General features: G+C 42.6%; 1 protein-coding gene across 3 annotated transcripts in view; it reads left to right on the forward strand.

The window, feature by feature from the left end:
* DRC11 (dynein regulatory complex subunit 11) overlaps positions 1-23,210 on the forward strand; it is a 237,768-nt gene extending 214,558 nt beyond the window's left edge. For 2 of the 3 annotated variants that reach the window (XM_077272351.1, XM_077272349.1), the window contains 5 exons: positions 5,856-6,055; positions 16,724-16,810; positions 17,600-17,777; positions 18,553-18,788; positions 22,949-23,201. In XM_077272351.1, coding sequence (XP_077128466.1) covers positions 5,856-6,055; positions 16,724-16,810; positions 17,600-17,777; positions 18,553-18,788; positions 22,949-23,068 — 821 coding nt within the window. In that variant the 3' untranslated portion in view covers positions 23,069-23,201. Of the gene's footprint in view, positions 1-5,855; positions 6,056-16,723; positions 16,811-17,599; positions 17,778-18,552; positions 18,789-22,948 lie in introns of all 3 variants that reach the window. The other variant, XM_077272350.1, reaches the window with a different exon arrangement.
* The last annotated feature ends 344 nt before the right edge of the window (positions 23,211-23,554 follow it).

A 23,554-nucleotide genomic window follows, 5' to 3' on the forward strand; every position in this document is an offset into this window, starting at 1 on the left:
CGAGTCATACCGGGGGTCGGCAGGTGAGGGGGAGCGGGGGCTGTCTAAAAATACTTACCTAGTCCCTGCTTCCCCGGCGCCGGCAGCAGCAGCTTCAGCTTCTTCCTGTACTCAGCGGTCACATGGTCCCGCTCATTACAGTAAATGAATATTCGGTTCCACCTCCCATAGGGGTGGAGCCGCATATTCATTACTGTAATCAGCGGTACCATGTGACCGCTGAGTACAGGATGAAGCGCTGCGGCGTTGGGGAAGCAGGATCTACACAGCGGCAGGACCAGGTGAGTATACGGGGAGGGGAGCGCAGCGCTGCGCGATAGTCACCTGCTCCTCGTTCCGGGCGCCGATCTGTCTCCAGCAGTGACGCTGAGGTCAGAGGGCGCGGTGACGTGGTCAGTGCGCGCCCTCTGCTGAACGTCAGTGCTGGAGACAGATCGGCGCCGGAACGAGGAGCAGGTGACTATTGAAAGTGCCGGGGGCCTGAGCGACAGAGAGGTGAGTATGTGATTTATTTTTTTTATCGCAGCAAATGGGGCAAGTGTCTGTATGGAGCATCTATGGGGCCATAACGTTCCTGCAGCACTATATGGGGCCATAACGTTCCTGCAGCACTATATGGGGCCATAACATTCCTGGAGCACTATATGGGGCAATAACATTCCTGCAGCACTATATGGGACCATAACATTCCTGCAGCACTATATGGGGCCATAACATTCCTGCAGCACTATATGGGGGCCATAACGTTCCTGCAGCACTATATGGGGCCATAACATTCCTGCAGCACTATATGGGGCCATAACGTTCCTGCAGCACTATATGGGGCCATAACGTTCCTGCAGCACTATATGGGGCCATAACGTTCCTGCAGCACTATATGGGTAAATAATATTCCTGCAGCACTATATGGGACCATAACATTCCTGCAGCACTATATGGGGCCATAACAGGGCCGGCGTCAGCGGACGGCAGGGTCGGGCAGATGCCGGGGCCCCCTGACTTCTGGGGGCCCCCCGGCCCCCAGGATCCGACGGCAATTTTTTTTTATTTTTTTTTTCTTACTTGGGACTGGCCGCCGACTCGCCGATCCAGAGACAGAGGGGACGGAGGAGACGGAGTCCCCGCTGAAAGCCCCGCCCAGCCATATGTTGCCCGGCCCCTCCACGCGGAACGTCCTTCAGCCGTTGCTTGCTGGACCCGGAAGCGAGCCACTGCTGCACCCCGGCGGAATTCCGGACGCAGAACCCGCCGGCTCGCAGGACACAGGTGGCTCTGTCTGTGTCACAGTCACAGAGCCACCGGCTCCAGACCACGGCCGTCGGCCGTCCACTTGCCCATCTCCCCATCTCCCCTCGTATCGGCAGGTTCACCGCCGCGGGCCCCGCTGCACACCACTGTCACCACACCTGCCCGCCAGAACTAGCAGACAGCAGCCAGTAAGTACTCAATTAACATCCACTATGTATATACATATGTGTTACTGTGTATATATCATATGTATTTGTATATATGTGTGAGTGTGTGCAGTCATTATACAGTATGGAGCATCATGTGCGGTCATTATACAATATGGAGCATCATGTGCAGTCATTATACAGTATGGAGCATCATGTGCAGCCAGTATACAGTATGGAGCATCATGTGCGGTCATTATACAGTATGGAGCATCATGTGCAGTCATTATACAATATGGAGCATCATGTGCGGTCATTATACAGTATGGAGCATCATGTGCGGCCATTATACAGTATGGAGCATCATGTGTGGCCATTATACAGTATGGAGCATCATGTGCGGTCATTATACAGTATGGAGCATCATGTGCGGTCATTATACAATATGGAGCATCATGTGCAGTCATTATACAGTATGGAGCATCATGTGCAGCCAGTATACAGTATGGAGCATCATGTGCGGTCATTATACAATATGGAGCATCATGTGCGGTCATTATACAGTATGGAGCATCATGTGCGGTCATTATACAGTATGGAGCATCATGTGCGGCCATTATACAGTATGGAGCATCATGTGTGGCCATTATACAGTATGGAGCATCATGTGCGGTCATTATACAGTATGGAGCATCATGTGCGGTCATTATACAGTATGGAGCATCATGTGCGGTCATTATACAGTATGGAGCATCATGTGCGGTCATTATACAATATGGAGCATCATGTGCGGTCATTATACAGTATGGAGCATCATGTGTGGCCATTATACAGTATGGAGCATCATGTGCAGTCATTATACAGTATGGAGCATCATGTGCGGTCATTATACAGTATTAAGCATCATGTGTGGCCATTATACAGTATGGAGCATCATGTGCGGTCATTAAACAGTATGGAGCATCATGTGCGGTCATTATACAGTATGGAGCATCATGTGTGGCCATTATACAGTATGGAGCATCATGTGCGGTCATTATACAGTATGGAGCATCATGTGCAGTCATTATACAGTATGGAGCGTCATGTGTGTTCATTATACAGTATGGAGCGTCATGTGTGGCCATTATACAGTATGGGGCATCATGTGTGGTCATTATACAGTATGGAGCACTGTGTGGCCATATTTTTTTGTTTATAACTATTGTATATGAAACAGTGTGATCAGCAGTGCTAAATGGGTGTGCTTGGGACGTGGATATGGGTGTGACTAATTATGAATGGGTGTGGTCAGAGGCGTGGCCTAAAATTTGCCGCAAACTTTGTCCCTCTTTCCCATCTTCAAAAGTTGGGAGGTATGTATAAGGGGCTGACTTATATAAAGCCCCTCTGCTGTATGGTTTTATAGAATTTACAATAGCTATCATTCATGTAAGAAGTGAATTCTGGCATTGTACTATACCTATATTTCTCTGCTGTATCTGTGCATCATGAATTGTGGTGTGTGTTAAAGGGGGGGGCCACTGAGACTTTTTCGCCCGGGGCCCTCAAAAACCTGGAGCCGGCCCTGGGCCATAACATTCCTGCAGCACTATATGGGGGCCATAATGTTCCTGCAGCACTATATGGGGCCATAACATTCCTGCAGCACTATATGGGGCCATAACATTCCTGCAGCACTATATGGGGCCATAACGTTCCTGCAGCACTATATGGGGCCATAACATTCCTGCAGCACTATATGGGACCATAACATTCCTGCAGCACTATATGGGGCCATAACATTCCTGCAGCACTATATGGGGGCCATAATGTTCCTGCAGCACTATATGGGGCCATAACATTCCTGCAGCACTATATGGGGCCATAACATTTCTGCAGCACTATATGGGGCCATAACGTTTCTGCAGCACTATATGGGGGCCATAACGTTTGTGCAGCACTATATGGGGCCATAATGTTTCTGCAGCACTATATGGGGCCATAACGTTTCTGCAGCACTATATGGGGCCATAACGTTTCTGCAGCACTATATAGGGGCATAATGTTTGTGCAGCACTATATGGGGCAAGTGTCTGTATGGGGCCATAATTAACGTTTGTAGGGCACTACGGCATATGGGGCAAGTGTCTGTATGGAGCATCTTATAGGGCCATAACGTTTGTGCAGCACTATAAGGGGCAAATATCTTTATAGAGCATCTTATGGGGCCATAATCAGCATTTGTGCAGCATTATATTGGGCAAATGTGTCTATGGAGCATCTTATGGGGCCTTTATTAACCTTTATGCAGGATTATATAGGGCATATTTTAATATGGAACATCTTATGGGGCCATAATGAACAGTATGGAGCATTATATGGGGCTCCTGATTCAATATGGATATTCAAAGACACTTAACCTACTGATGTCTCAATTAATTTTACTTTTATTGGTATCTATTATTACTTTTGACATTTACCGGTACCTGCTGCATTTTCCCCCCTAGGCTTATACTCGAGTCAATAAGTTTTCCCAGTTTTTTGTGGCAAAATTAGGGGGGGTCGGCTTATACTCGGGTCGGCTTATACTCGAGTATATACGGTATATGTATATAGATAAACTCCGTATGCTGCTCAACATAATTGCCAGTGCATGTCATTATCTGACCTATAAATTGTCTCATATTCCACTCGTAAATTATCTGATGGGAAAAGCATTAACAAAAGATCAAAAATTCTAATTTTTTTTGTAGAAAATTTTCAAAGTTGTAACCCCAGAATAATGTAGAATCTAGGAAGAATAGACTCATGGCAAACACATGGCTGCTCTCAGTCACTCCCTTCTTGGTGCAAGACGTGTGGGGAGGATAGTGAAGGCCAGGTCAGGTCTTGGTGAATATTATCTTTTCTCATGGAGCAGGACTTGATGATGTGATTCCAGCTGTAGAACAAGGAAGTTGCTCTATAACTAGAGGCAGATGTGACTATGCTGTCATGTAATACAGTCACTTGAAGACAATGATGCAGATGCTCATCATGAAAATATCTATACTGAGGTACCATTCCTGCATGGTACGCCTCATTAATGATTATCAGACATAACAAACCAAATGCAAATGCTGACTGAACTTTGTGGGAGTTGATCACCTTGTTTGCTAAGTACCAAGAAAGAAAAATAGCAATGCCTGGATTACACGTGTTAACCGCGACCATTGAACGACTGCCGATCTGCTACATGGAAGCCATTCAGTGGTCGTTTAATGGCCTTTTCAGATTGTTCAACTTCACTTTGATGTGCATAGTGTAGTTGCTAATTCAATTGTTTCTGTGCTCACAGAGTATCGTTGTTTTCGATAGCACATGTCCTGTTTAACCCCTTCATGACCCGGGGTATTTTCCTTTTTTCTTTTTCGTTTTTTGCTCCCCTCTTTCCCAGAGCCATAACTTTTTTTATTTTTCCATCAATATGGCCATGTGAGGGCTTATTTCTTGTGGGACAAGTTGTACTTTTGAAAGACATCATTGGTTTTAGCATGTCATGTACTAGAAAACGGGAAAAAATGCGATGTGCGCATTTCCAGCCCGATGGCCGGAAGTGCTAGTTAAATGCCGCAATTCCACCAGCCGCTATTGCTGGCACATGTCAGCTGTACAAAACAGCTGACATGTCCCGGCTTTGATGCGGGTTCACCGCCGGAGCCAGCATCAAAGCGGGGGTTCTGACCTCGGACGTACTATCCCGTCCGAGGTCAGAAAGGGGATACACAGGACGATGTGCTGCCAAGAACAGTTATTTATAACAAGAGTAAAAATCATTGCCCCCGTTAAGTAAGTGTCTTTATGTTCATAGAGAGATTGCTGGCCAGTTTAGATGACCTGATAGTCGAGAATGAACGTTCCTTGGAAAAGCTTGTTCCCTTATTGGTTCGTCTAAAAGTTTTTTTGCAGGGTTTTTTTTTGCCACAATTTGACACAACCATAGTATTTTGCAGCAATTTTTGAACAACAAAATGCAATCTGGCTACAAGTTATGAGCGCAGCCTTATAGATGTAGCACTATTAAAATGAGAACCCTAATAATGAGAACATTTTTAGCGCTTATCACATATGATTCAGTGATTATCTAGTAGACGTTGAGGTTTAATAAGGGAAAATTGTTTGCAACGACCATAAGTTTTTAGGTATCAAGTCTGTAACCTTGTATCATCATCATACAACATAAAATCGTTTGTTGCCAATCTGATCGTTATTGTCTATTGGATATAACTGAAATGGGCCAGGTTGCGCAATGTCGTTACCTGGCCAAACTATTCTGCATATGTTAGCACAATGAAAAGTCCTTTATTATGAATTGAATAGTCCTGGACAAGTCACCACTGAATCTCTCCTGGAATTTGTAACGACGAATATTTCGCTATTTACTATGTTGTTATCATTTTTGGATTCTCTGGGCTGTAACTTTTCATTTTTGTTATACAGGATGTGAATCTGTACATGAGAAGGCTCCACAGATAAAAGCCCTTCTTCTGGCAGGACCAGCTGGGGTTGGCAAAAAGATGTTGGTGAATGCAATCTGCAATGAAACTGGAGCAAACCTTTTTAACCTATCACCATCTAACATTTCTGGGAAGTATCCAGGAAAGAGCGGACTGCAGATGATGCTGCATATGGTGCTTAAGGCAAGTGTTCAAGGACAGATTGGTCATAGGGCAAATAAAAGACACAATAACAGACTTGTATGGCCCACCTTTAAATGGTTACTATAGTTGTAAAGGGAATCTATCAGTAGGATTAATCCTCCTAAGCCATCTATATGGGCACGGAGGTCATAGAAAGTTGAATAAAATAATACCTTGATATCTGCGATATAATGTCTTATTCCAGAGAAATGCATGTTTTTCTCATACAGAAATGAGTTGTTAAGATCTATGGGCTGGACATAGATCTCTCTGAGAACCTTCCTCCAGAGATTATTTTAAAGAAATGGAGGCTTTGCCAGTGTGAGCCATGTAATGACTGACAGTCTGCTCTCATAGCCAACCACAGCTCTGCAGTGAGATCAGAGCTAAAACACATTGAATCGAGCACTAATGCACAGACGTGAAATCTGCGCCATTAAAATGAGGGAGAAGGTACCTTCTCCTCTTGATTATTGATGATCCTATAAAAGCCATCATACTACAGCCTCAATTCCAAAAAAATGTTGGGACTCTGTGTAAAATGTAAAGAAATCAAGAATGTAATGATTTGGAAATCTCTTACAACCATAATTTATTCACAGCAGAACATAAAACACAGATCAGAAGGTGAATGTTAGACATTTTTCCATTTTATTTGAAAAAAATAACTCATTTAGAAATCAACAGCAGCAACACATCTCAAAGTTGGGACAGGGATATGTCTGCAACAGTCTGTAAATGTTTGGGAAGCAAGGTGACCAATTGGAGTTTTGGGAGATTACATTTGTGCCATTCTTTTCTGATGTAGGATCCTCGCTGCTCAACAGACTCTGCCTCCCTAACATGCTCTTTTTATACATCCTCAATCTGTTTCTTAATATTAGCATCAATTGGTTTTCCAGCCTTTTATTGCCCTGTCCTAACTTTTTTTAGATGTATTGCTGCCATCAGTTTCTGAACTAGTTTTTTATTTTTTGAATGAAGTAAAAAAAGATTTAATTTTTTTGCGACTGATCCTATTTTTTCTCAACATAGTAGTACCCTTTATGCCCTCTGCATTCATACGTGAACATCCAACATGAAATCACTTAGCCAACAAATATTTTAGATTTGGACTAGCATAATAATTTTTGGGGGAGATTATTGTCAATCAGCAGCGTGCATTAGACAGTGAGCATGTGTCGTGATGTGCATGAGGAGGAGGAGGAGGGAGATGCTGTGACATCTTGGAATTATTTCAGAGAAGATTCCAGAATGTGAGGGAGATATTTATTCAAGAGACAGTTTTGCCAGCTGTAATATTTTTGGATAATTAATTAACCAATCGTAGACCCAGAACAGCTGTGCACTACATCATCAGCAAATACTGTTCCTGATTTATTATCTGCCAGCAAGGAACGGCGCTAAGAGCTGCAATCAAGGGCACGGTGACATCACAGGTTTAGGGCTGGTGGCAGAGAAAACAATATTTTTCTGACAGTAAAAAGTACACACTGCTCGTAGAGGAAGAAAGTAAAGCTGGGTGAAGATGGATAAATAGTGAACCTGTGAAAGACAACATATCACATATTTCAGTGGGAAACACCTAGAAACTCAGATGTTAAAGAATATCAGACAAGGGCACTAACATTAAATATAACAGCATTTTTTTTGTGGCTTGAATAACTTTGTTATAGACAAAGAATGGTTTTATCTTGTAGCTGAATTCTCTTTTTGGACAAATAAGGTTAAGTTCCCGAGATGAGTTTTTGGTGAGTTTTTGACTCTTTGTGTTTTAGCTGAGCAAAAAAATGCAATGTCTTACAGTTCTGGCAAATTTGATGGGATTTATAGGCATTTCATGCACACTGTGCTTTTTTTCACGCTGAGAAAACAGAGCGGTGCGTGTTTCAAATCCACAATATATTAATTTTTCTTTCTTCATTGAGCTTTATGCACGGATTTTCCCCACAGAATTGCATCACATGCAGAAAATCCGCAGGTAAAAAACGTTTATGCGTGTTTAGTGTATTTCTGCTGCAACGCACTAAAAGCACTTGTAAAAAATGCTCTAAAAAGAGAAATAAAAAAATGCAAATAACCTAATTAATATCTAATAGGTGCAATAATGCTGCAGAAAGTCTGCAACATCGAAAATGCATCAAATACTCATCGTGGGCACACAGCCTAACAGTATTTTTCTACTTCTTTCCAGCTTGGTCAGTCATTCTTGTACATTGTTAGGTCTCATTCAGATGTCCGTTTTGTTTTTTACTTTAAAAAAATGGTGCAATTTTTCATTAATGTGCTGGATCCAAACTTCATAAATACTTGGCCCTAGCGTGTCCAACAGTGGGGCATGTGTTTTTCTCGAATGCAAAAATAAAGCTTCTCCTGTCCAGTAAACGGTAAAAAATTACTCAGATGACACATGGATGGCATGTGTTTCTTTCCCTTTTTATTCCCAGACTCATTCACTTGAATGGGCGAGTTTGATCCACAAATCAGATAAAAACAGACATGTCTCTTTTGTATGTGGACAATCACCCGGCAAAAGAAAACAGGCAAGTGAACATGGCCATAGATTATAATGGGTACTTGTTCTATACTTGAAAAACATGGATATGTGACCGGAGCCTGCCCTGCTCTCTGAATGGGGTTGCCTGCATTCACTACATGCACTACTTGAGGAGCCCTGCATCTTAGAACACCCAACAAGTTTCTTAAAAACAACTGAAATGTCCATGAGCTGGAACCCACCAGTCTTTAATATGAAAGGACCCTGCCACTAAGTTATCAGTGAGGGTGATCAATAAGAGATGCGGTGAGTTCTCCTTCAATGGAAGTCTTCAAACAAAGGCGGGGCAGACATCTGTCTGAGATGGGTTAGTGAATCCTGCATTGAGCAGGGGGTTGGACACGATGACCTTGGAGGACCCTTCCAACTCTAACATTCTATTATTCTATTACAGTTCTATGCCTCTTCTACTCGCGCTCATGCAGATGTCCCGTGATCTCACTCCAAATATGGATCATAATGCACGGATTGGACGCGTGTCTTCCGACCTGAGTATAATAGCTTCATGTATTTCTACGAGGCTGTCACGCTCGAGGCGGGAGACCTGCGGTCAGTACGAGCTAAGCTCTTGGTTATATGATCTCCAAGACACCAGAAGCACCAAGCTAAGTGTTAGTATTAATGCCGTAGTATAATGCAGTCTACGGTAACATCAAAAGTGAAGGGGTGTCCATTCTGATGTGTCCATTTTGGAAATTTCATTTAAAAAAAGAGCTTTACTTTGACACGTTTTCTCTGCGCGCCCATAGCCAAATAAAACCAAAGAACACACCTTATGCATGCGAAAAATCCTTATCATCCTTTATTTTCAACATTTGGAGCTTCTCTATTAGTCAGATGTGCTTTGAAAATAATTAAAACTAAAAACTATATGAAGTGATAAAAAAATACAGTATGACGTGGATTATGTACCTGTCACCCATTGTTACTGTTCTCATACCCATGGCTACAATGATTACAAAAAGCAGCTTATCTCTGCTCCATTCCTTAGAGTAAATCTGATTATGCTGCTTTTATGTATACAGGGAAGGAAATTTAATTAAAAGAAACACTAAACCCACAGTCACAGTTTTCATGCATTTTACTTTGACATTCCATAGCAGATTTTTGAAAACTTCATAATTCTATTATACACTACAACTGCATTCAGAGCAGGATTTTCCTACAAGTTTCTGAGTCTAGACCTCATTTTAAAGGGGCTGTCCACTGAAAAGAAGTTATTATCTATGTATAAAACAAATGTTTAGAGGTGAGCGGATCGATCTGCTGCAGATCAACTTCAAATCGAATTTCCTGAAACTTATGGGCTCCCACAAATTTGCGAAGATCATAAAAAAATAAATTCCCCTGTGCTCTTTCACACACTGTTGAAGACTGCAGCAGCAAGAGAGCGAACTAATGACATCAGGCGCGGACTGACGGGCTTTCTCATAATGTCTTACAAGTGCCACATCACATAGTCTAGCGCAACAAATCGAGGGGATTATCAAAGCCTCTAGAAAAATGAGATCCTGCCAAGCAGCGCCATTCTAGGATTTTATAGCCTAAGGATCAAAAGTCAGAGTTCACAGCTTTTTACTCATAGGAACAGAAAAAAGGCTTTAGGCTAAGTGCACATGTTGCAAAATTGCCGCGGAAATTTCCGCGGCAATTCTGCAGCTCCTGCCGCGGGTATATCGCATGCGGAATTGGCATGCATATTCCCGCAGAAAACTAGCGTTTTGCAAGCATAATTAGCTTGCAGAATGCTAGCGTTTTCCAAGCGATCTGTAGCATCGCTTGGAAAACTGATTGACAGGTTGGTCACACTTGCCAAACATAGTGTTTGACAAGTGTGACCAACTTTTTACTATTGATTCTGCCTATGCAGCATCAATAGTAAAAGATAGAATGTTAAAAATAATTAAAAAAAATTAAAAAAATGGTTATACTCACCTTCCGCAAGCAGCCGATCTCCTCAGCGGCTTCCGTTCCTATAGATGGTGTGTGTGCAGGACCTTCGATGACGTCACGGTCACGTGACCGCGACATCATCGCGGTCATGTGACCGCGACGTCATCGCAGATCCTTCACACACACCATCTATAGGAACGGAAGCGGCCACGTGCAGCGCTGAGAGGTGGGAAGGCTCCGGGGCCATCAGAGGGTGAGTATATCAAGATTTTTAATTTTAATTCTTTTTTTTAACAATTATATGGTGCCCAGTCCATGGAGGAGAGTCTCCTCTCCTCCACCCTGGGTACCAACCGCACATGATCTGCTTACTTCCTGCATGGTGGGCATAGCCCCATGCGGGAAGTAAGCAGATCAATGCATTCCTAGGTGTGCGGAATCCCCGCGATTCCGCAAATTTAATGAACATGCTGCTTTTTTTTTGGAATGCGATTCCGCTCAGGAAAAAAATGCAGCATGTGCACAAAAAATGCGGATTGCATAGGATGCTTAATGTGAGCGTTTTTTTTCGCGGTTTTATAGCGTTTTTATAGTGAAAAAAGGGGAAAAAAACTCGAAAAATCTGCTACGTGTGCACATAGCCTTAATCTGATTGTGGTGTACTGCTGCAGTGCTGAGGCAGATTGAAAATAGGAGTGATACTCAGTCTGTGAATAATAATACAAATAGTCAAGTGACAGAAAGGTGCAGGACCTGCATAGTCAGTCTGACTGAAAAATAATCTCATGCACTCCAGTAACAGCATCTTAATCACATTGAAAATAGGAGTGATACTCAGTCTGTGAATTGCAACACCCCAGGTAACCGGTTGTTGCAGTGATGTTGCCTTCCTTTCGGGGAGGGTGATGTCACGCTTGGAGGCAAGGGAGATTCTTTCTATCAGGTAAGGCACTCTCATTCAACACATCTGAATCTAGGCCAGGAGGGCGAGCTCAGGACCCGGATTCAAGGGAGCTTCCTTAGACTTTATGTATCCTGGTCTGGAGGAGGAGTCAGCCAGTTGTAGAGAGTAGCAGAGGAATGAGGAGAGGAGAAGGACGTCTGGAAGAGACAGAGGGGCTGCACAGCCGCGTAGGAGCTGTGGCCCCTGGAAAGAGTGAGAAACTTGAAGGAGTTGAATAGTGGAGGAGCTTAGAGGGAAGAAGCACAGAGGAGGAAGAGGCTCAGGAGGGGAACAGCGGAAGGACACCCTAGGAGCCAGAGCGCAGAAACCGGGTACCAGGAGCCTGAGGTCGTGTTGTTCTCCAGGATGTGCGACAGAACCAGAGGGCATAGGACTGTATGTCAATTGCCCGCATTAAGTCTGAGGTGAAGCAGTAACCTGAGAGCCTGGGTCGTGATAGAGACCCTATAAACCATCTTGCACTGCCTATTGTACAGACATCTGTCTTTGGACAGGAGAGAGGGGACTTTGCAACCAAGCTTCAAGAGGCAGGGACCTCGCCAACTAAAGTAGAGCAAGTAGGAAAGGCTTACAGACCTCACCTGGGAGAGGGATTCCCTATTGCCTCCAAGCCGGCCAGACCACAGTTACCCTGCACTTGGTACCCTGGTCTGAGGACTGCTATCATCAGTAAACCAAGTAAAGACTGCAAACCTGTGTCCTCGTTCTTTACTATACCATCCACCACACACCATCAGTGCCCTACACCTGGGAAGCCCTGTGGACCCCGCTTCACCTGTTGGAAGTGTCACCATCTTGCTGCATACCATCACCCCAGAGGACCCCTTTAAGTAGCATCGGTCCTCACTGACGAACATGACAGGTGGCGTCACGAACAATAGACTTTTCACAATACCCTTTAAAAGACCTCTCCCCTTTAATTGGGCGCCCAGGGCCACGGATCAGGTCGCAGCCACTGTGACATCCCCTTTAATAGCGACCGGACCCGGTACCAAGTACCCCATGGCCCTGGCGGGCGACTCAGAATAATAATACAAATATTAAAGTGACAGAAAATTGCAGGACCTGCATAGTCAGTCTGACTGAGAAATAATCTCATACACTCCAGTAACAGCATCTTAATAAGCATTGTTTCATTCTTCCCACACTGCAAACAAGGAGATCAGTTTAATACCCCTTCTCCCTAATTTTGAAACAAAAGAAAAATTCTGAAACCAAGGCTTGTGCACGTGTGCTTCCTGGATTGTGAGACGGACAAGTCATAATATTTTTTTAAGACAAAGGAGATCTCTATATTCCAGAAATTTAAGCTGTCTACCTCACAAAGTGTGCTTGATGTAGAAAATGCATGTTTTTTTTGCACACCACATTGTTCTAATAGCCCAATATTAAACCGCTACACGCCACCCAGATACCGCTATGTGTTACCATCAGTTTTTCCCCATGCTGGTAGGTTGAGTTTGAGGTCACTTGTATAATACTAAGACAGTGTTTTCATTGGAGAGCTTAAAAGAGGTTCTGTTCAATGCTAGGAGACCTCCAAGTGTTAGGTAACTTTCCCATGCTGATTATTTGCTGAGTTTTTTATGTTGCAGATTTCCTGCATCTATTAGGTAAATTAGGTTGCGTGTGTTTTTTTATTGCATTTGTGTGTTTTTTTACGTGTGTTTTCAATTGTGTTTCTGATGCTGTGGTTTTTGTAATCAGTTGTGCGAGCGAGGCTTGGGCTGGTCTCTGCTCGCTGGGTTTTCTCCTTACAATACGCTCTCTTGCCAACTTGCCTCTTCTTATCGGAGCTGACAAGGAGTGCACCGCTACTTTGAATTAAAAAATATTGCACAGTGACAAGATCCTACTGAGCATACGTCAAAATTGACAACTGACACATGCTCAGTAGAGCAGGGACTAGCTAAGCCCCTGAAACGGCCCCATATGACACTTCACTTTGGGGTGATGACATGTCATTTGAGTATCCCAGCATCAGGGCCGGCCCGAGAGATTACGGCGCCCTAGGCGAAACTATTTTGTTGCACCCCTACTACTTTTAACATACCTCCCAACTTTTGAAGATGGGAAAGAGGGACAAAGTTTGCGGCACGTGAAGCGCGCCGCGGCAAATTTTAGGCCACGCCTCTGACCACACCCATTCATAACTATCCACACCCATATCCACGTCCCAACCACACCCATTTAGCACTGCTGATCACACTGTTTCATAAAGAATAATTATAAACAAAAAAATATGGCCACACAGTGCTCCATACTGTATAATGGCCACACATGATGCTCCATACTGTATAATGGCCACACATGATGCTCCATACTGTATAATGACCACACATGATGCTCCATACTGTATATTGGCCGCACATGATACTTCGTACCGTATAATGGCCACACATAGGTACTCCTTCACACGCAGCTGCGCTCCGTACACACGCGCTCCGCTCCATACACCTCGTACACATGCGGCTCCGCTCCGTACACCTCGTACACATTTAGCTCTGCTCCATACACCTCATACACACATGACTCCGCTCCGTACACCTCATACACACACAGCTCCGCTCCATACACCTCATACACATTCAGCTCCGCTCCATACACCTTTTGCCTTTTGAAAAGATTTTTTATAATTTTTTCTATTTTTTCTCTGGCGCCCCCTTAGGGTCGGCACCCTAGGCGGCCGCCTAGTCGCCTATACGTTCGGGTCGGCCCTGCCCAGCATGCACTGCAATTCTCATACAAAGTGTCATCAAACAAGAAGGCAACAAAAAAAATAAAGTAGTTTGATATTGTACTGAGGGAACGATAGGGAATTTTGAATTAAAGTAAAGTAGAAACGAGATTAGATTATGACATTAACTAAACAGACATTTAGCATTAAAATAAATATTAGTTTTCAACCATCCCTTTAACCTTCTAAACATCTTTTTCAGGCAATCAGAACTTTTCCAATATTGAGATTTGTGGCAAATTTATTCCTTGCTAACCTAATCTTTTAAATCAAGAAAAGCACATCCAGTCAATGAATGGCAGCGCTTCCCAGGACTCACACCCAAAGATGATATTTCATATTTTTTTATTTGATTAGTTAAAATAGAGGAGATACAACGCGTTTCGGATGCAGTATATATCCTTCTTCAGGTATCATAAAAACACAGTACAAATCCCACTAGTATAAAATTCAATCACACATATATAGCAGCGAACCTTTTATCCCAGCCTCAGAAACTTGATTTGGGGTGTGGACCAAGTTCAGGAACACACCCACTGATTGATCCAGACTCGTTAACATTGATGCAAGAGAAAAATACAAACAAAGGAAACCCAGGGAATAAAAGGCAACGCAAAAAGCAATCAGCTGAACGGGCCACTTTTATCCTGTTGGAATTAAACCTCAGTGCACATGCTGAGCCGATTTATTCCCTGTGGGACGACCTAGCAGTGCTCTCAGATATTTATGGCCGTCCTCATGGGGAATGATTGGAGCAGCAGTTGAGTAGGCACCCTGATGCTCCATTCTAACCGGAGATAAAAGTCCCCGATTCTGCTAATCGGTGGGGGTGTCAGCGGTGGAACAGCAACCGATCTATAAGTTATCACCTGTCCTGTACATAGTCAATAACTTCTTTTCACCTGTTGTGTAGATAGGCTATAACATTTTTTTCATCAGAAGCCCCTTTAATGGCCCTTAGCTTTGATGAGGCATTTAAACTACTAGTTTACTCTGCGGTGTCAGTTGGCCCTTTGGGCCTCTTCAGGTACCAAAGCACAGGCTTACCTGATCTTCACCTATAATTACTCTTCTGACAGGGCTTGAACAGCTTTCCAAAGAAAAGTTAGGAAATCTTGCTATGTCTGCATGTGCAAACTTTTTTCTGTGGTATATTACACGATTATAAAAATACCAAATTTATAGTTTGTTTCATGTTTTAACATTTTTGCACAATAAAATGATTCTTTTTTTTTTTTTTCTAAATCCTTAGTATTTGTGTCACCATATTCTAAGACCCACATGGTGTCTGGTTTTATTGGTACTATTTTGAGATTTATTTAACTTTTTAATTAGTTTTTATTCTATATTTTTCTGGGTGGCAGCATATATGCCATTGATTTTCAATTTTTTACACCATACACAGGTGCAGCATTTCCAAATATTTGTAGTTTTTAATTTTTTTTCTCATTTTTTGTGGGAAATTAATTTTGTATGTTTTTATTTATATTTCAAAATACTTTATTGATTTTTATTCTAATATTTTTACCCCCACCGTGGGTCTTGACTGGGTGATCACTTATAAAATATTTCCCGCAGTGCTTCATTCAACATTCTCTGGATATAGCATTTCTTCTGGCATTTTTCCTGTAGGGTTTTATACAAGACTTGGAAAATGCCACAAAAAAGAACATTATATACAACTTATATGAAAATAAAGCCATCAAAACTATTGGAAAAATCGCAAAGATAACTCTTGAAATTCATGAAGCTCAGGCCTTTATTGGCTGATCAGTTTTAAAAAAATAACTAAGGAGGCTCATTGTGATCGATCACTGCTATAAATACAGGAAAAAGTCTGATTTGGGGGAATACTTTCTCTAAGTAATGTATCTATTACCAGCTATTCTAAGGGAACAACACTGAAAATGATTCTGTTACATATAATGGAAGGATTGGAAGCAGCTACTTTTCATGCTGAACTATTGCAACGACGTTGTAGATACGAACTTATAAGTAATTGACGCAACTAGTTGTTTAAGTAAGTGCTGTAAATCACAGACTATAACTTTAAAACATAGAGTCAGCATATGTGCAATGTCCGGGTGCATTTTTCTTCTTTTTTCAGCATATATAGGTTATTGTGAGATGTGCGCTCTCGCTGTGCAGGTGCAGTAAATAAGACACATGCGGGTCTACGTAGTGGTGATGGAAGGACATCCTCTAGTGGTGATTATAGGGAACTGCATAAAGAACAACCAAAGAAATTGATATATGCATGTTTATTTATATGAGGCCGCAATGTATGCATTTCTTTACAGTACATGAATCAAACTAATCAGGAGTTACAGCTTATGCAAACATTTGAATAAGATGTTAGAAAAAGATTCCGTTTTTAAATTGGGTTTAGAGAAGCAAATGTAATACACAAATGTTAAAAAAGTATTGATGAGAATTGACTGCCCTTGCATAGAGTATGTGTTTCACTGTAAATAATGATGGAGATAGAATTTCAGATTACTGTAAAATACATTACAGGTCGCCCGTCAGCTGCAGCCGTCAATCATCTGGATCGAAGAGGCCGAGAAGATGTTTTACAAGAAAGTACCAAAAACAGAGAAACAGGTAAATGATCTCTACAAAGCGCCCATTGCAGTATTACATTGGCATGCCAGGGCCAGTATGTCACTCTCCACAAGGAGAAACATTACCCCTTATACCCCAGTCTTAGCCTCTCACCTAGCCAAATAAGTTCTCATACTTTGCACTGACGAGAGGCAATACCCCGAAACACTGTGTCGGAAAATTTGGATTCTGATTTGACTTTTATCCTAAGTCATATTGCAAGGCTTGTTAAAGGGTCAATATTGACTTTTAGGATCGCGGCTTCCAACAGGTGGCGCTATAGAGTTCTAGTCCTTTTCCTCTCTGAAGAGGCAATTTCAGCATTGTAGTATTAATCATTGCAAAGGATTTGTACTGACGGTAAACTGAACATTGCGGGTTACGTCATTTCCATTTATTTCAGTATTTTTTATGAAGTTCCACTGACTTTTATTTTTTATTCATACCGGACTCTGCTACTACAATCGAGTATATAAATTAACACTGTGTTACCATCAGCACTAGGACGGAGAGTAAAATACGGCATCTGTGTCCAGCAAATAGCCACTATAGCGTTTATGCTTCATTGATTTACTGCCACCTGGTGTCCATTATTAATACTATATCAGGCGTGCATCATCCAATCTATATGATTACATGATAAGAAATGATCCTCGAGCTATAAGAGATCCATATAAGCATTAATACTAGGAGACACTGTGTAATAATGATTTATCACATACATATAGTATAACTATTGTAGTATATGATGTTTTAATCGCAGCCATCTTTGTCTTTTGTCGATAACAGTTAGATCCCAAACGTTTGAAAAAGGATCTCCCTAAACTCTTAAAATCCATTAAATCAGAAGATCGAATCCTTGTCGTAGGAACCAGTCAGCGACCATTTGATGCCGAAGTCAAACCTCTGAGTAAAGTGTACAAGAAAATAGTTCTGGTGCCACGGCCAGACTATGCAGCACGCCTGGGTGAGATGGGACGCCATATCTATACACAGGGCTACCAACCAACAAAAATAGCTGGGCCTCATATGGGTCAGGGCCCCTGAGAACTACCAGTTCTATCCAATAACCTTGATGTTTTACCCTCTTACCGGTGACGCAACTTGAATCTTGTGGGCCCCAATGCAAAAGCTCTAATGAGGCCCCTAATTATTGCATGTCTTTAATACTAATGTTTTTTTTCATATGGGCCAAAGGGGCCTTTTGGGTCCCCTTAGGCTCCAGCTCCCTGGTGCGATTGCAACCCCTGTACCTATTATAGTGACACCTCTGTCTATTTCATACATTGAGGAAAGCTTTTGATTTTGGAATGAAGGAGAATCAGATAAACTTTATGTATAATTTCTAATTAATTCATGGCTCCTCAGGGGCGGGGTTAAAGGATATTATTTGGCGCCTGAGCTTTTATAATTTTGGGCCTTAATTTTAAATAAACCTCATAGTGCTCAGGCAATAACTGGTGATATCAAGGGCATAGCCGATTAGAAAGTTGATTAGTTAGTTTCCATTGTTCGCCTGAGTGCCCAACAGCAGCACAACTTCTATTGCCCCTGTTCCAGTCCTGTATATTTGGGCACAAGCCTCAAAATCTAGAATTTAGATAAGCAACCTAATGTGATCAATGAAGTGTGACATGAACCCTATCAATCCCGCACAATCATATTTCTGAGTGTTCCCCCAGTTAGTCCCTGAACATTGCTGTATGTGATATAATTTGTGTCGTGTGCATCATTCCCTCCAGTTCTGTGGAAGCAGCTGATCTCAATTCGAGTAGAAGGTACAACATCTCTGAATTACAGCGCCCTGGCTAAGATCACAGATGGATTTACCCCTGGTCATATGGTGCAAGCCGTGGACACAGTGCTCAGTGACAGAAGACTGAGGCAGCTTTCTCAGAAACCACTGGCAGCAACAGAATTTCTGGGTTCATTGTCCAGGCAAGAGCCAGTGTACAAAGAAGAGGAGGAGGCTTTCAAGGTCAGTGTTCCTTAGGGGCCCCATACACAATAGATAGCTGTCGGCCGAAAGATGCTTTGGCCGAGCGTTTTGGCCGGCAGCTGTCTCTCCTTAATACAGATGAGGATTCAATACAAGACAGAAGAGTCTGGCAGCAGCTCACATCCCCGAGAACAAAAGAATCGTCCCTCCGAAATCAGATATGCCGGATCCTTATATCCCCAACATCATCTGTCAGTGGAGAGTCATTAAAGGGCTTTACTGCTGATCCTATCCCAGTCTACACAGTAAAGCTGACAAGAGAGCTGCAGAATAAAGAATGTATCAGTCTGTGGTTGTGTGTACCCAGTGATAAGTGTAAAATATAGAATATATTAGGAAACTATTCTTTAGAAAAATATCCAAAAATTGATATAGACTGCTCAAAAAATAAAGGGAACACTAAAATCCCACATCCCAGATATCACTGAATGAAATATTTCAGTTGTAAATCTTTATTCATTACATAGTGGAATGTTTTGAGAACAATAAAACTTACAAATGATCAATGTAAATCACAACTAATATCCCACTGAAGTCTGGAGTTGGAATGATGCTCAAAATCAAAGTGGAAAATGAAGTTACAGGCTGATCCAACTTCAGTGAAAATGCCTCAAGACAAAGAAATGATGCTCAGTAGTGGGTGTGGCCTCTACAGCTCGCATTGATGCGCCATCCTGGATGAGCTGCACTACCTGAGCCACTTGTGTGGGTTGTAGAGTCTGTCTCATGCTACCACGAGTGTGAAAGCACAACCAACATTCAAAAGTGACCAAAACATCAGCCAGAAAGCATTGGTACTGAGATGTGGTCTGTGGTCCCCACCTGCAGAACCACTCCTTTATTGAGGGTGTCTTGGTAATTGCCAATAATTCCCATCTGTTGTCTATTCATTTGCACAACAGCATGTGAAATTGATTGTCAAAGTGTTGCTTCCTAAGTGGACAGTTTGATTTCACAGAATATATATACGTGTGTGTGTGTGTGTGTGTGTTTGTTAAGGGGAATCTGATGCCAGGTTTTTTATATATAATCTGAGAGCAGCATGATGTAGGTGCTGATACACTGATTCTAGCAATGTGTCCCTTACCGGTCTGCATGCTGTCATTTTGATACTATCACTGTTTTCTCTGCTGCAGATCCTAGAAGTGCTCAGAATACAGAGCCCTGTATAACCCCGCCCACACCACTGATTGGCTGCTTATAAGTGGTGGAGGCGGGGTTGGACTAGGAGACATGAAACAAGTAGTCACCTAGTGATAATCTCCTGCTGATAAAACACTGATTTGATTGATTTTGCTCCCCTCTTTTGACAGCACACACGCGCAACACAGGCTGTTCTAAGTGATCACTGATAGTGATGTACGCGCATGCTCCATACTTACCATAGTAATGGCACTTACATTCGGTTTGTTACACCGCGTCTCCATGTGCTCATTAGCTGCAGATGATCCTGCCTCGCTCTCGCCTATCCGGTCTGCGTCCACACATTGGTATGTGTTTAAGACATGTATGTGTACCTGTTTATTTCCCCTGGCACTCACCTCCCCTGACGAAGCTGCTCTTTTAGCAGCGATACGCGTGGGGCTCGTGCCGCACCCCCCTCCTTCCCTCTTCTTAGGACTTTGCTTCCATTTGGATTTAATCATGGCCATTTATGCCTGAGCAGAGCCAGTTACATGGTGACCTCAGTGCTATCCTGTTACAGGACCCGGTCTCAAACATTTAGCTCTATATTTTGGAAAGTCTTTCCTCTGCCCTCTTTCTGTGCTTGACCGGTAGAATAAGATCATGAGTAAGACTTCAGAGTTGAAACGCGTTGATCCTCCTCACTGGTGTGCCAGGTGTTTGCTACGTAAAGATTTTTCTTTTTGAAGAACGATTTATCGCTTTAGTTGTCTAATAAAGTCTCACAAAGTCTGAACCGCCTCCACCTCCAGCTGGATCATTTCTCTTTTTGTCTTAATAAGATACACTGGTTTTAGACCGCTTATTGCATCTGACTCACTGTTGGTATTGTTCTAGGGAATATATATTTTTTCCGGTAGACATTGGTCACCTTATGTACCTACAGAGGTCCAGCTCTGTCTAGGGACACATGGTTGTGTGCATGTATATGTATATATATATGCACACATGTATACATTTGTGTTGTCTCTATTATTCTGTCACATTAATATTTTATGATTGATCTGGTTCAAGCTATGAAAGCCATGGTACATATTATTTGTTATGGGCAGGGCTTATTACAGTTGTGTATGTAATACATGCCGTGGGCTGTATGTGTAGATCTATTTATATTGCCTGAGGGGGGTGATGGTTATTGCGCTGCTTGTTGTATTTTAAATGTTTGTAAGTCATTTTCGTGTTTAAGGTGAAATAAAGGTTTTTGATATTTTACTATGAAAAGGTGCACACCATTATTAGTCTAGTCTTTTTCTCATTTCCCCCTTTGCGATTTTATTGACACAGCACACAGCCTAGTAAGTGACACATTGCTGGAATCAGGGTCTCTGCCCCTGCCTAATGCTGCTCTCAGATTATAGTGTGAAAATCTGCTGATATATACCTTTCAAAATTATGTTGTTTTCTGATCATATAAACCCTTTACGGTGGCTGTGTGGTTATGCCATTCCACGATGTAGCTTCACATTAAAGACATATTGGATTGTTGTATACTCGAGTATAAGCCGAGATTTTCAGCCCATTTTTTTAGGCTGAAAATGCTCCTCTCGGCTTATACTCGAGTCATTGTTGGCGGGGGGGTCGGCAGGGGAGGGGGAGCGGCGGCTGTCACATACTCACCTGCTCCCGGCGAGGTCCCTGCATGTCAGATGGTCTCCGGCAGCTTGTTCCTGTGTTCAGCGGTCTCGTGGTACCACTCATTAAAGTAATGAATATGGATGCATATTCAATACTTTCACGAGCAGTACGTGACCGCTGAACATAGGAAGATGCCACCGGCTCTCGGAGACCATCTGACAGTGAGACGCTGCCAGTGCCTGCGCCGGGAGAAGGTGAGTATATCGGGGGAGGGTGAGCATTGCGCGATATACACCTGACCCCGTTCCACCGCCAGGCACTGCTTTGTCTTCCCGTCCTCTGCCTGTGACTGTTCAGGTCAGAGGGTGCGATGACGTAGTTAGTGCACGCTGCCCTCTGCCTGAACAGTCAGAGAGCTGGAAGACAGAGCGGCGCGCAGTGGTGGAACGGGGAAGGTGACTAGTGCCGGGGGGCTGAGCAACGAGAGGTGAGTATGTGATTTTTTTATTTTAATTGCAGCATATGGGGCATAATCTATGGAGCATTTTATGGGGCCATCACCCTTTATACAGCATTGTATGGGGCATAATCTATGGAGCACCTTATGGGGCCATCAACCTTCATGCCGAATTGTATGGGGCATAATCTATGGAGCACCTTATGGGGCCATCAACCTTCATGCCGAATTGTATGGGGCATAATCTATGGAGCATCTTATGGGGCCATCAACCTTTATACAGCATTGTATGGGGCATAATCTATGGAGCACCTTATGGGGCCATCAACCTTTATGCCGAATTGTATGGGGCATAATCTATGGAGCATCTTATGGGGCCATCAACATTTATGCCGAATTGTATGGGGCATAATCAACCTTTATACAGCATTGTATGTGGCAAATGTTTCTATGGAGCATCTTATGGGGCCATTATTAACCTTTGTGCAGCATTATATGGGGCATATTTTAATATGGAGCATCTTATGGGGCCCATCATAAACTGTATGGAGCATCTTATGGGGCCCATCATGAACTGTATGGAGCATTATACGGGGTTCCTGATTCAATATGGATATTCAAAAACGCTTAGCCTACTGATGTCTCAATTAATTTTATTTTTATTGGTATCTATTTTTATTTTTGAAACTTACCAATAGCTGCTGCATTTTCCACCCTAGGCTTATACTCGAGTCATTAAGTTTTCCCAGTTTTTTGTGGCAAAATTAGGGGGGTCGGCTTATACTCGGGTCGGCTTATACTCGAGTATATACGGTATGTGTAATGTATTACATCGCCCATACTAGTAATATGTCAATAATGACCCCAATATCCTCAAGAGTGCTAAGGAATAACTGGACTTTCTTGTCTGCCCCTGTAACAGACTTGGTACGCTAAGACACCGCTTGGAAAGAAGAGAAGCAAAGCAATGCCTGGTGCAGAGGAAGAGAAAGGGAAAGATAAGGGGAAGAAGAAAGGAACAAAGAAAGGGAAGAAGAAGTAGTGACCATGGACTCCATAGTAAATGTCCTTATATTTCTACCAATGTGCCTGCACTGTGAATCTTATCTTAACATGATTTCTAATAAATTCTCCACATACTTTAAATATTGCAGTGAAATAAAGAAGTAAACCAGGTTCACTGTTAGAAATAAGTATAGACTTTCCACTTAGTGAAAACTATCAGGCCGACATGATATTTTCCCATCATGACAGTTCACTTTATGATATCAGATCTATTCAATATCACTACTATACATAGGTCTTTCTAGCCTTAAAGATCACACATTGTTGTCTTTGTAAAGTTAAAGGGACACCCCAAGCCATAGATACATACAATAGAGGTGAGATGAAGGATGAGAGAGGCTAATTACACATTTCCAATTTGCTAACAAGGCTGGATAAATTACCGCTTTGTTCTTACTCTGCAGTTCATCCTTTACACAAAAACTTTGAGGCCTTCCTGCTGAGGAGGCAATGATCCGGGAGT

This window comes from Ranitomeya variabilis, chromosome 7, assembly GCF_051348905.1.
Source record: "Ranitomeya variabilis isolate aRanVar5 chromosome 7, aRanVar5.hap1, whole genome shotgun sequence".
Lineage (NCBI taxonomy): Eukaryota > Metazoa > Chordata > Amphibia > Anura > Dendrobatidae > Ranitomeya > Ranitomeya variabilis.